The sequence below is a fragment of the Chenopodium album genome, chromosome 23 (assembly GCF_948465745.1).
Source record: "Chenopodium album chromosome 23, dcCheAlbu1.1, whole genome shotgun sequence".
NCBI classification, from domain to species: Eukaryota; Viridiplantae; Streptophyta; class Magnoliopsida; order Caryophyllales; family Amaranthaceae; genus Chenopodium; species Chenopodium album.
In genome coordinates this window covers 27,379,134-27,390,546 of record NC_137856.1, presented here as the reverse complement: position 1 = coordinate 27,390,546, position 11,413 = coordinate 27,379,134, and the positions used below count along the sequence as shown (strand labels likewise).

At 33.4% G+C, this 11,413-nt stretch overlaps 1 protein-coding gene across 1 annotated transcript; it reads right to left on the bottom strand.

The window, feature by feature from the left end:
- Positions 1 to 486: 486 nt before the first annotated feature.
- LOC145609713 (CMP-sialic acid transporter 3-like) lies at positions 487 to 9,247 on the bottom strand. The gene is made up of 16 exons (XM_081665175.1): positions 8,905 to 9,247; positions 8,291 to 8,490; positions 7,856 to 7,972; positions 6,388 to 6,444; positions 5,604 to 5,681; positions 4,499 to 4,543; positions 3,843 to 3,902; positions 3,578 to 3,706; positions 3,402 to 3,479; positions 2,617 to 2,686; positions 1,861 to 1,968; positions 1,537 to 1,670; positions 1,369 to 1,445; positions 1,251 to 1,296; positions 1,064 to 1,115; positions 487 to 959 (listed from the first exon to the last, which is right to left on the bottom strand). Exons 2-15 carry the CDS (start codon positions 8,456 to 8,458, stop codon positions 1,065 to 1,067), a joined length of 1,218 nt encoding a protein of 405 aa, XP_081521301.1. The 5' UTR covers positions 8,459 to 8,490; positions 8,905 to 9,247; the 3' UTR covers positions 487 to 959; position 1,064.
- Between the last annotated feature and the right edge of the window lie 2,166 nt (positions 9,248 to 11,413).

The window sequence follows — 11,413 nt, the reverse complement described above, 5'->3', positions numbered from 1 at the left end:
TACTACTACATAAAATAAATTAGGGAGACTTAGTATTAATAATTAATGACTTGATTTCGGACTATTTATTTTAATCATGATTTTAAATACTTGCATTTATAGTTCGGCTTTATTTTTATAATCGTATTAGGCGCTAAAATATAATGTATTATAATTCGAATTTTTGGATCGGATCCAAATAACTGAATTTTAGTTCAGATTGGATTCGGAGAAAAATTCAGATCGGCTCGGATTGGAAAATTGAAACTCAAATTATATTTCGGATTGGATCGAATTTGGACTAAATCCAAATCGAAAACCGAGCGGACACCCCTAATTATGACAATCCTCCAAATTACATTAATATCAACCTTCCCCCAACAATTTGAGCTCACTGTTGCATATTATCAGAGTATTAGCAGGTATTATCAGAGGATCAAACGCACACATACAGAGTACAAAAAAATATATGTATCATATAACTAAAAAATGGAGCACATTTAAGCATTAGCATAAAAAAAACTTGGATACACTTTCATCAAAATCTTGTACCTTACAGACTTGCATACACTAAAAGCTAAATGTGGAGGCGCATGACGGAAACTACAATAAAATGTCAACAATAGAGCTACAAAATGAGGTAATATGAAGAGGGGCAAAATTTATCTGCATTTAACCTATGTAAAAGAATGTTCAAGAATTAAGTGTTGCTAGCTGTGTGTGTTGACGAGCAGGGATTGCAGAAAAGCTAGCCTGCCCAGGATATGACTAGCCCCTGAGAATACACATTAAACAGGTACCTCAGATCCCAAATTCCAAATTCAATTCACAAATGCTGTATACATCTATATGGAGCAGGAATGATATGATCTGTTCATTCTGTCTTATTCCAGCTTCTGCAATTAATGGCCGCTGTAGTCCAACTTATACTTGGAAACACTTATCCATTTTATACACTCACAAGAAAGTCTGCAATCAAACTGCACAGACAATGCAACAACGGATAAAATTAGAAGTGTGAAATTGGAGGATAAATCTCATCAAACATTGAAACAACATTGAAGAAATAAAAGCTATAAAATACCTTATCTGGGAAGAAGTGGTTGTCTATCATCATGATCTACGCGATGACTAGCCTGAAAAAGAAATTTTAGAAATATTATTGAATTGCATATGAAAGAGGGATGAACATTTAAAAAAAAAAAAAAAAAAAAAAAAAAAAAAAAAGAGCGGGTAGTTTCCAAATATGTATTAAACGCAAAAGTACATACCTCGTCATTAGCTCCAGCAGCCATATCTATGAAAGGGTCCTTTGACCTGAAATATCACCAATTAAATCAGACCCATTCATAAATTACCTTGCTCAACAGCCAAAAGACAACAACTCACCTGACATTGTTTGGTACGTCCATCAATTCTACATTGTTTTCTTGTTCATCTTTCACTTTTGAAAGAGGGGAGAAAAACTGTAAAAAGTGAAATAATAATCAGTGAGATGAAATGGTTCTTCATAGGCAATATCCTCTCATATCCCCCCATACATTTTATTTCGTTTACCTGATGCATTGAGATGAAAACTATGGAAATCCCCAACATAAAGTTAATTGTTAGCCTATGACCAAACAGTGCAGCAGAAGCAAAGCCCGTAAAGATTGTGGCAACAGTTGAAGAATACTTCTTCAAAATTGTGTCTGGAAAAAAGAAACGAAAAACAATTTGTCAGTATAAGACAGAAAGGAGCATGTTCTAAACTGCAAAACATCTGATACAGAGCTACTACAGCAATGCAAAGATTATAAGACAACAAGTACTCCATCAAACAACAGGGAGATGCCAACAACTGAACAAAAAAACAAAAAAACAAATTCCAAAAGTGCTTGCCTGCATATTTAAAGAAGAAGGAAGACAAGATTCCTTGAGCTGCATTATTGCATATTAGAAGCATTGTAGCTTTTGAATGCCCCTCAAGAATGTTAAAGCTGTTTGGGCCTGAAACATGAAATACAAATCCAAATTTTAGAGATGCAAATCATTTTATGTGATTGGGATGAAAACAGGCATCATATGCAAACTATCTCTAAAATGATACCATTCTTTGTGATTGGGATGAAGATATTCAAATTCCATGACATCATATACTAATTTTCTCTAGATCGATTTTTTGGTGATTCTCCATTCTATATATTTTGCAGCCTTGCTATATACCCGGCCCCTTCCAACAAAGAGAGCACTTAGTTCTCATTAAGAGGCTAGACTACTACTGACCTCAACCCACTGTCTGAGCCTAGTGCAGACCTAGCACTCTACAGAAGTAAGTTTTAAAAATTTATTTGGCTTAAAACAGATATGGTCACCATGGAATTGATACTAGTCTCAAAATCAATCTCACAAATTCAAGTGCCAGTTCGTGATGCAATTGTAGATGTCATCATATTTTTTTATACGCACTCCTGGAAGATACAAGTGAATTGATTTTCCCTACACCTCCCCCCCAAAAAAAAGTCAAAGGTGGTTAAAGGTAATGGTTCACAAATTCCTAAAACTTGTACAACAAATGCAGAAAGCCCAAATTGAAAGCTAAATGTTATTCTTTGCCGAAAGTAAAGGCAAAGAAGCTTATGAGCCTAATAGTCATACCTTTCACCAAAGCAATTCCCACTATGGCCAAAAGGTTGAAAATTGCACCATATCCATATAAGAATAAGTTCTGCAATAATATCAAAATTTAGGCAAAAATAAGTATCGAAGTACTGTATTGGTAACATTGCTGAATGTCAAGAAATCAAATATGCAAAGGCAGAGCATTGTTCAATGTGCCCTTAATCAATACTGCATCAAAACTCAAGAGCTTAAAAATTAATCAAGATTAAAACCAGGGAGTGGGACAGGAACATTTTTTTTTTGCCTTCTCTTATATTCTAACATCACGGCAAGGTTTTTAACATAAAAAGTGCAAATAGAAATACAACAGTTATGCAATGACGCCCAACAACAGTTTCAGTAGCACCAACTTTGGAAGCTTATATTATGTTGTGATACTCAAGTCCTGATGCTAGTCCCAGATTGAAAATGAACCTTTTCAAGGTCATGTAAATTGATTCTTTCATACGTAGTATATTTTATTCATATTCATTATGTTCCAAATATACTCCTAGGGGATATGGACAAAAATAAAGTCGAAACATCAAGCATATGCATTCACATTTAACTTTTAAGTTTTAACCAATGAGTTTTCTGGTACTTTTTGAAGATGTGCCTGGTTTTAGGGCATCCAATGCCCAGAAAGATGATGAAGGGACTCTGATCTAAGCAGCTTCTAAGCTTTAGGCCTTGGATGCTTCATTACTAAATGTCTCAGATATACACTGAGAGCAAGGTATAGGAAAAGGAAAATCCATAAAGGAAAAAAGAAATAGAATTACCTGAAGGTATATGCTCGTTTCATATTGGCTCTTTAAAGCATACTCATTAAATACAGAGGCCAAAGAAGGAACTGTAACCTGCAGATTGAGTTTATACATAAGCATCAATAATATTTGTTTATACAAACCTAAAAAGGAATATGCAAGGAGAAAACATTCAGAAATCTGTCACTTACAAAGATCAATGTATAAATGTATGCTCCTGTTGCAACTGGAAGTCCCAACGCAGAGTCCTCAGGTCCGGAAGGACCAGAACGCATTTGATTAACACTAATGCCTATGAGTAACAGAGCAAGAGCTTCCCACTACAAAAACAATAAACAGGTATACAGCATTGACGATTAGTATTCATCCATAGCATAAATGAAGTGAACTACTTTGTATTGTAATAATTTTAAGCTCAATATATATACTAGATTTGAAATCCATCAGATTACTCACCTGAATAATAGAAAACTTACGTCTCATTACCATCCTTAGCAGAACAGCAATTACCAAAACCTGTAAATGTGAAGACAAATATAAGATACAGTGACATGTGAATGTAATAAAAGCAAACATAGTGACATGTAAAAGCAATTAAGACATTAACCACCCCCTTCATCACAATTCCAGATTTCCAGGGGTGTAAACAATAGAAACAAAAAGAATAAGACAAAAGGAGGAGCAAGATAAGAATCAAAGAAGAACAGAAGGGAAATAAGAAGGAAGGAAAAGCAACTCCAAAACCAAACATCCTAGTCAATTAAGTAAACAATTAACTGTTGTGCTGAATTATCACTAAGCCAATTAAACCCTGTATATGCGCAATTTTCAATATTCAATATTTGTTTTATTGACTTCTTCCTTTCAATGTCAATGGGCGAGCTAGGTTTCAAAGAAGATACAATTCTCTTGTAAACTAGTATATACTATCCTTCCCACCAAAAATGTGCAAGTTGGAGTTTAGTATCACTGCAAATTCCCTTTTTCCTAGGACCCCTATCAAGAGTGTTTGTCTTGAAAAATCACATACAGCTTCTGGTAGAAAATATACATTTCCATCAAGAAAGGAAAAGTGAACCAAAAGATAAGGTCAAAACAAATGCTAAACTTACCTTCAAATTACTGAGCATCTTGACGGTTGCTGGATTGAAATATAACTGTATCAAGAAATATCGAGTGAGCATTTATATATGACACTGTTAAAGGTTGAAAAACACAAGAAAACAGCTAAAAGACCAAAGTGTTACAGCTACACACATCAGCATCAGATGACATACAATAATAACACATTTAAGATTTAACGAAGGAGTATGCAACTACATTGGAAAGAAAGGGAAAAAGGAACAAGATGCAATGAATTGACGTGAATCAACAGTAAAATACTATGCACCCTATTTTTCAGCAATAAAATCTTCATGATTTTATGAATATCATGTTTTTTACTTCCTTGAACCAATTGGAGAGCATCTCCAAATGATTATAGAGTTTGGCTAATTGCTAGCAAGTGCTAAATTTTGAGAAGGGACATTTATGTCTATATACTTCTGGCTACCTATCACTATCAGATTTCAGTAATATTGAGATTTACACATTCATGATCTCCACTGTGTTTACCCTCTTATCTCTTCCCTTTTATTATACATAAAGTACTTATGCTTGCAGGAGGTTATACAAACATTACCCCTATTTTGTAGCAATATGGCCGCCGGACTAATTCAATGCACCAAAAAGATGGTTCCATTAAAGGATGGCAGCTTACAATTGAAGGACAAGCAGTGGCTTATTGCACCATGGAAGAAGCAAAATACACCAGGTGACAGTACCCAACAACCAGATTAAATATCTGAGCCTGCAGCTTAAGGAAACACTGAGTTTCTACAGCACAGCTCCCCAGTCCCCACAAAGTTTGAGGCCGATACATCAATCACTATTTACTGGAGTTATCCCCTAAAGATGGCCAAGTTGCCCAAATTTTCAATAATTCATTATGGAAAATTTGCTACCACTGTTCAATATAAAGGAATGTTCCATCTCTCATGAAAATAAACTAGTAAGTTGGAATTATAAGGGTATTATTCACAGGATTAAACATTGAGTAATTAGGACACAAGATGGGTTTGAAAATCCAGCATGGGCATGATTGCAATGAGCACACCAACAGTAGCTCACACTCACAGATTCATAATACAACTTTGGCACAATCTACAAATGACATACCTGCATAATAAACTTGAGATAGTTGTTAACTGCGTATAAAAGTGCTGGAACAGCCAGAAGCACATTGTTGCGAGCAGCCTGCAAGAGGAAAGACAAAAGTTGAGAACACATATACATGTCAGTTAGCAACTAATAAACAAAGTAGATCAAACAGCAGCATTATTTCGCAGAAAGGATGCCACTTAACAGCAGCATGTTAATTGACTAAAACATCACTATATCAAATGACTTTTAAACTACGTTGATATAAGGTGTAAAGATTGAGCTTTTGACAAGAAAAATGCAGTCAAGAAAGTGATGGGTGTGGTTACAATTATAAGAACAAAGTAATATATTATCATATGATACTTCAACTTTAGATAGTTTCTATTTTGTAAGCATCTTATGTCAGGCAAATATGCCTCAAACATATGCCAGCAAAGAGTATTACATGGGTTCATGCATTCACTCAGTACGTTTCAAAACCTAGTCACTCTATACTCATACACCAGAATCCAAGACTACTTAAACTTATTGCATCAGGATTAATAGCTTCCTCGTCAGAATGAAGCAACCTAGGTGAGATAAACTAAACTGAGAGTCCGGATTTTAATGAAACTTTTTCCAGTATATACAGTTATAAAATTTCAAATAAACTTCTATCCTTAACATAGATGCATATTTGATAAACCCCCTGGTCATTCAGAACAAAGGCATATGGTTCTGTGAAGAGCATAGGCTAATGTACACTATTTAGAAGTAGTTATGACAAGCATGAATGAAGTAACATAATCAGAAAAAATACCTGAACAAATGTGGACACAGATAGAAGAGGCTTTTCTCCCACTTTCTGATTTCTGGCCTGCAAACATCACCAGTAACCAGAGCAAACAGGTCAACAACATGACAGAAAAAAAAATCCAGAGTAAACATGTGAGCAGAACAAATTATTTTCAAAGTAATGTACACAACTACTAAATTAGTTATGGCAAAGTATCCTTCATAGACATCCAAAACTGACTCTTTTCCTCTTTAATTTTAGGTAGCAGCAATACAATACCGATGAAATGCAGGACCGAAGAGGCAAAGTCCAGCATGAAAGAAAAAAAAGCTACTCATTGTAGCAATGTAGCCCACAAATTAGATTATCCACACGACGAAAAAGCTCAGGCATCCTACAAGTCTCTGGTTTGTATTCAGTTAGACGACTTTTTTTTTAAAAAAAAAAAAAAAAAAAAAAATTTCCAGCAAAAGAAACACTCAAAATGTTGAGTACAGAGAAGACTCACTGTCAGCCAACGGCCAAAAAAACCCTATTGTATAATCTTATCTTATTTGTCAAGAAATAGCTAAATTGTAGGGTTTTTAGTCTAAATCCTAAATCTGCAAATCAATCCATCATGACTGTCCAAAGGTCATATTTGCCTCCTTGTTTTGAGATATCTTTCATGTAATTCCCTATGTCCCACCAGGTCAACAAGAGGAACAACCATGGTCTACCTTGTCTTGAACATCATTAATTAGATCCAAAGGACTTTGACTACCTAATAGTTTGATAGTGATTATTTAGCTGAAGGACCTTCTTTTTTTCCTCTTTAACTTATCAATAACTACATCCTTAATCCATCTTATACCTAGTCTATGGTCAAATCTCTTCATCTACCCGACATAAGTAGCACAAGTCATCTTACAGAGCCTTGAATACAACCATCACCTAATATATAGTTTTAGGTGGGATTTCAAAGAGGTTAACACATAGAGTCACAAGTCTCATGCCCAGTGTTACTAATCCATGGTACACTTTGACACATACCAAATGATGTTACATTGGCCCAAAAGTGTTCCACCATACCAATATGCGTGTTCTCAATACTCAATTGGGGGGGGGGGGGGGGGGGGGGGCTGAGGGTCCGAATCACTAGATAACACTACTTGTGCTCATAAAATGAAGACTAGCAAGAGTTGCTTCAGTTTTAAGAGCGATATGCTATCAAAATCAAGGTGACATCTACGGCAGATAGCACACTAAGGACAACCATCAAGTGAACTAATCAAGACATTTGTAATGTCAGCTTAAGTAAAGCACTTTTCCCATGTAACAAAATGCATTTATGAAGTAAAGGAGACCAAAATGTTTTGCATCTCTTTCAAAAAATGTAAAGAATGGGAGTAAGGAAGAAATGGCGGGGTGAAAAGAGCTGTACAGAGCTTGCCATGAAATTTCAACAAAGTAAAAGTGACAGAATTCATAACTAAAAGAGTATTAGGTTTACCTGAATCAAAAGCATAACCATTGCAAAGATAACCTTCATAACCTCGGTCAAGAAGTTGACGCTGACAGGGCTAAAATTGAACTTCCCATCCACCTTAGACATGTAAACCAGAACAGGCTAGCAAGAAAAGAGAAATGCACACACATGTCAGTTGTAAGCTTGAAGCTGCTAGTACATATGAATAATTAAACAGTAAAAACTGCTAGTTGGACGAGCAGCTTAAAATAAGCAAGTGTTAGTCTTAACATATAGCTTAAACACCAGAGCAATTATAGACTCAGATCTAGCATCAACACAGATTGGATGAGCCTGCTGACGATAATATGGTATAACTATGTCGTTTTCCATCGTGTTTAATCGAAGTGTCTAAATCAACCACTCTAGTTTTGAATGAAATAAAATGTTGGAGTAACACAAAACGTATAGTCTTTTTACCTGCAAACCAACCAGAAAACAATCTCCAACAACCAAGAGAACGTTAAGAACACGTTGCTTCGAAGAAACCTTACTCCTATGCCGGTCATAGGCCCTTGACACGGTCTTGGAGGTCGGCGACATTATTTTTGAGTGACACACACTACATTCTATCACTCCGTTCTTCATTGCTTCTAATCTTTCCAACGGAGCCTCAACAGCTAAATCAATAATAGCAACAAAACCAAATAAACAATGTGTATCAATATATCTGAATTCAATCCACAAACTTAAATCCAACAGCAAATCACATAACTTATAAACAATCAAATCATACAAAAATCACTATTTCATTGATTTACAAGAAGTTAAAAAGTACAATCAGATCCATCAAGAACTAAACTAAAACTCCTGGAAAAACCCCCAATAACAACAATCAAATCCTACATTATTGCAAAACCCCAAATGCACCGACACCCAAAATCAATCAAATCCTCAAAATTAAAACCCAAATCATTCAAATCACAAACAAATCCCAGATCTTGCTAAACTAAAATCCAAAGCTTAATCCTTTCTTCCACAATTGAACAAATTTAAACCTCAATTTGGTACAAAATCAATCAAAAAACCATTACCTCAATATAAAATAATCACCCAGGAGCTAAAACTCCGAAATCAAATCAGTCAACTAACCGGAAGTAAATTTTCCGGTCAGATCGCAACTTTATTGCCGGAAATCAGGAAATTTTCCGATCAAAGGATAAAAATTGTAGGGTTTTCAGCAATTGGGTAATGCAATTGAAATCGAATTGAATAAAATTGAAATAGAATTGAATTGAAAATGGTGGAAATCCGACCGACTAAAGAGGAGAGAGAGAGATGCGTAGAATATGTAGAGAGAGAAAACTCGTGGGATGTTTAATTTGGTTAAAAGCCCACTTCTTCTTCTCTTTTCCTATTTTGCTTAGAATTTAATTCATCGTATCTGTAACACTCATATTATATGACCAAATTTTAAAAACATAATTAAATAGATTAATGATTTTGTAATGCATAAATAATTATACGTGGATTCGGACTATGGGAGATTAATCAAATTACGGTTGTTGAGCTCAACAACGTTTTGGTTTTGTGAATTAAAAATTCAAGAAAAAGTTATAGATGAAGGTCGATTTAGATATTTTGGGTTAGATCTGAGTCGTTAGATCATGTCGATTTAATATGAGTCGTTAGATCATACAGATTTTATATGAGTCGTTTCTTGTATAAAGTTTGTTTATTGTTTTTGTTTGTTTGTAGGATGGAGTATAAAACAATATTGTATTTATTAATAATACAGTTATAACTTTAACAACAAAGAAAAATGTTGTGATTAATGCTAGTATTAATTTTAGCGTTACAAAAACAAGTATGTTAAACTTATGTGGTAAAAAAAATTGGCAATTGACAAAAGTGTATAAATTTAAATAGACGCCAAAAGATTAGTTGTAATTCGAACGTTACCACAAATTAAAAGTGATTCAAATGTAACAACACAATATTAGAATGGTTGAATAATCAAAATTCATTTGGTTTGAGTGTGTCTCAAACATTAGTATTTAATTGAGCTACTATTGTATTTTTATATTGTCATCTCTTGTATTTAAGGTTTTTTTTTTATTTTTTTTTATTTTTTTTTATTTTTTAGGAATAGGACCTTCATTAAATAACCTTCACCTTCACGATTTTTAAGTTTAACACTAGTGTTTAGCCCGGGCGATGCCCCGGATCGATACGTTAATTTTTTTTATTTTTATTTTTTTGAGGAAAGATACGTTAATAAGTAATATATTATAGTTTTCATATATTATATTTTATGTAGATAAAACTTTACTTTTAATATTTTGTATGTACATAATAGTGTTAAGTATTTTTATTTTAGATTTAGTCTAAAAAAATTTTGACATGTAAAAGTACAAATAAAAACACTCTCATGGTCTACATTAAATATATTTAAGAAGAATAAGTTAACCATATTATTAGATAGCAAAGTTGGTATGACTTCTTATTTATTTTTTAATAGACTCAAGTTTGATTCTCGACAAAAACACTTTTTTCAAATGACACGTGGCATTCACATTTCTAATTGGGTGATGTGGCATGCTCTTGGTGGAAGAGAGGGATGACACGTGGTGTGTATCCTTGATTAGGAACGCCTTTTAATATATAGTATAGATAGATAGATATGTGGGTTAGACATTTCCTTACACCACCTTCCTTTTTAGTATTTACAATCTCTCTTTCATTTTCCACATTATCTTGCACCCATCTATCTTTTTACATTCTTTTTCGTACTTTATCCACCTTTGTGGTTCATACACCCAGGTACACCTGGATTAAAGCGGAATGAACATCGTATGTAATTATAAAGAACATCATGAATTTATAAAAGAACATATCACTGAAATATCAAGAACAAAGCATTTTCTGATAAATGGTATTTAAAAAAGGTTAAAGATAATTACTAATTGAGTTTTACCAAAAATTTAATGTCAAATCAATTCAAAATATTTAGATATTAAGAATTTCTCTATCAAAAATTATTTTCACCCAAATATAATTCAAAAATTCAAAATTCAAAATTTAAGAACATACTATCAAGTATAAAGAACATACTTAATTTATATACCTTGAAGAACATTGTTTGTAATATAAAAAATATATAGTTAGGACTCAAAAAACACATTGATTAGACTCCAAAACATATATGATTCCATGTAAAAAAAATGATAAAAGAACATTCATCAGAATATGAAGAATTTCATCTTCAACCTTTGAAAATATTACCAAAATAGAAAAATAGATTAAAAAAAACATGGAAAATACTTCTCTTCAACAACGAATTCATCAATTACACCTTTCAATTAAAAGATACATGGGAATGATAAAATCAACTCTGAAATAACATTAAATCACTTCAAAATCCAAAACTTATCATGGCTTCTCTCTCTACAAAAACTCCAGTTCTCTCTCTTAACAAAAAAAAATGAAATTCTATGTACCAAAAGTAACATAGAATGTAAATAATAAATCAATTTCATAAATCAAGGAATATAAATAACAAATCAATACCTTAAATCAAGGAGAGAATCGTTTTTTTTTTTT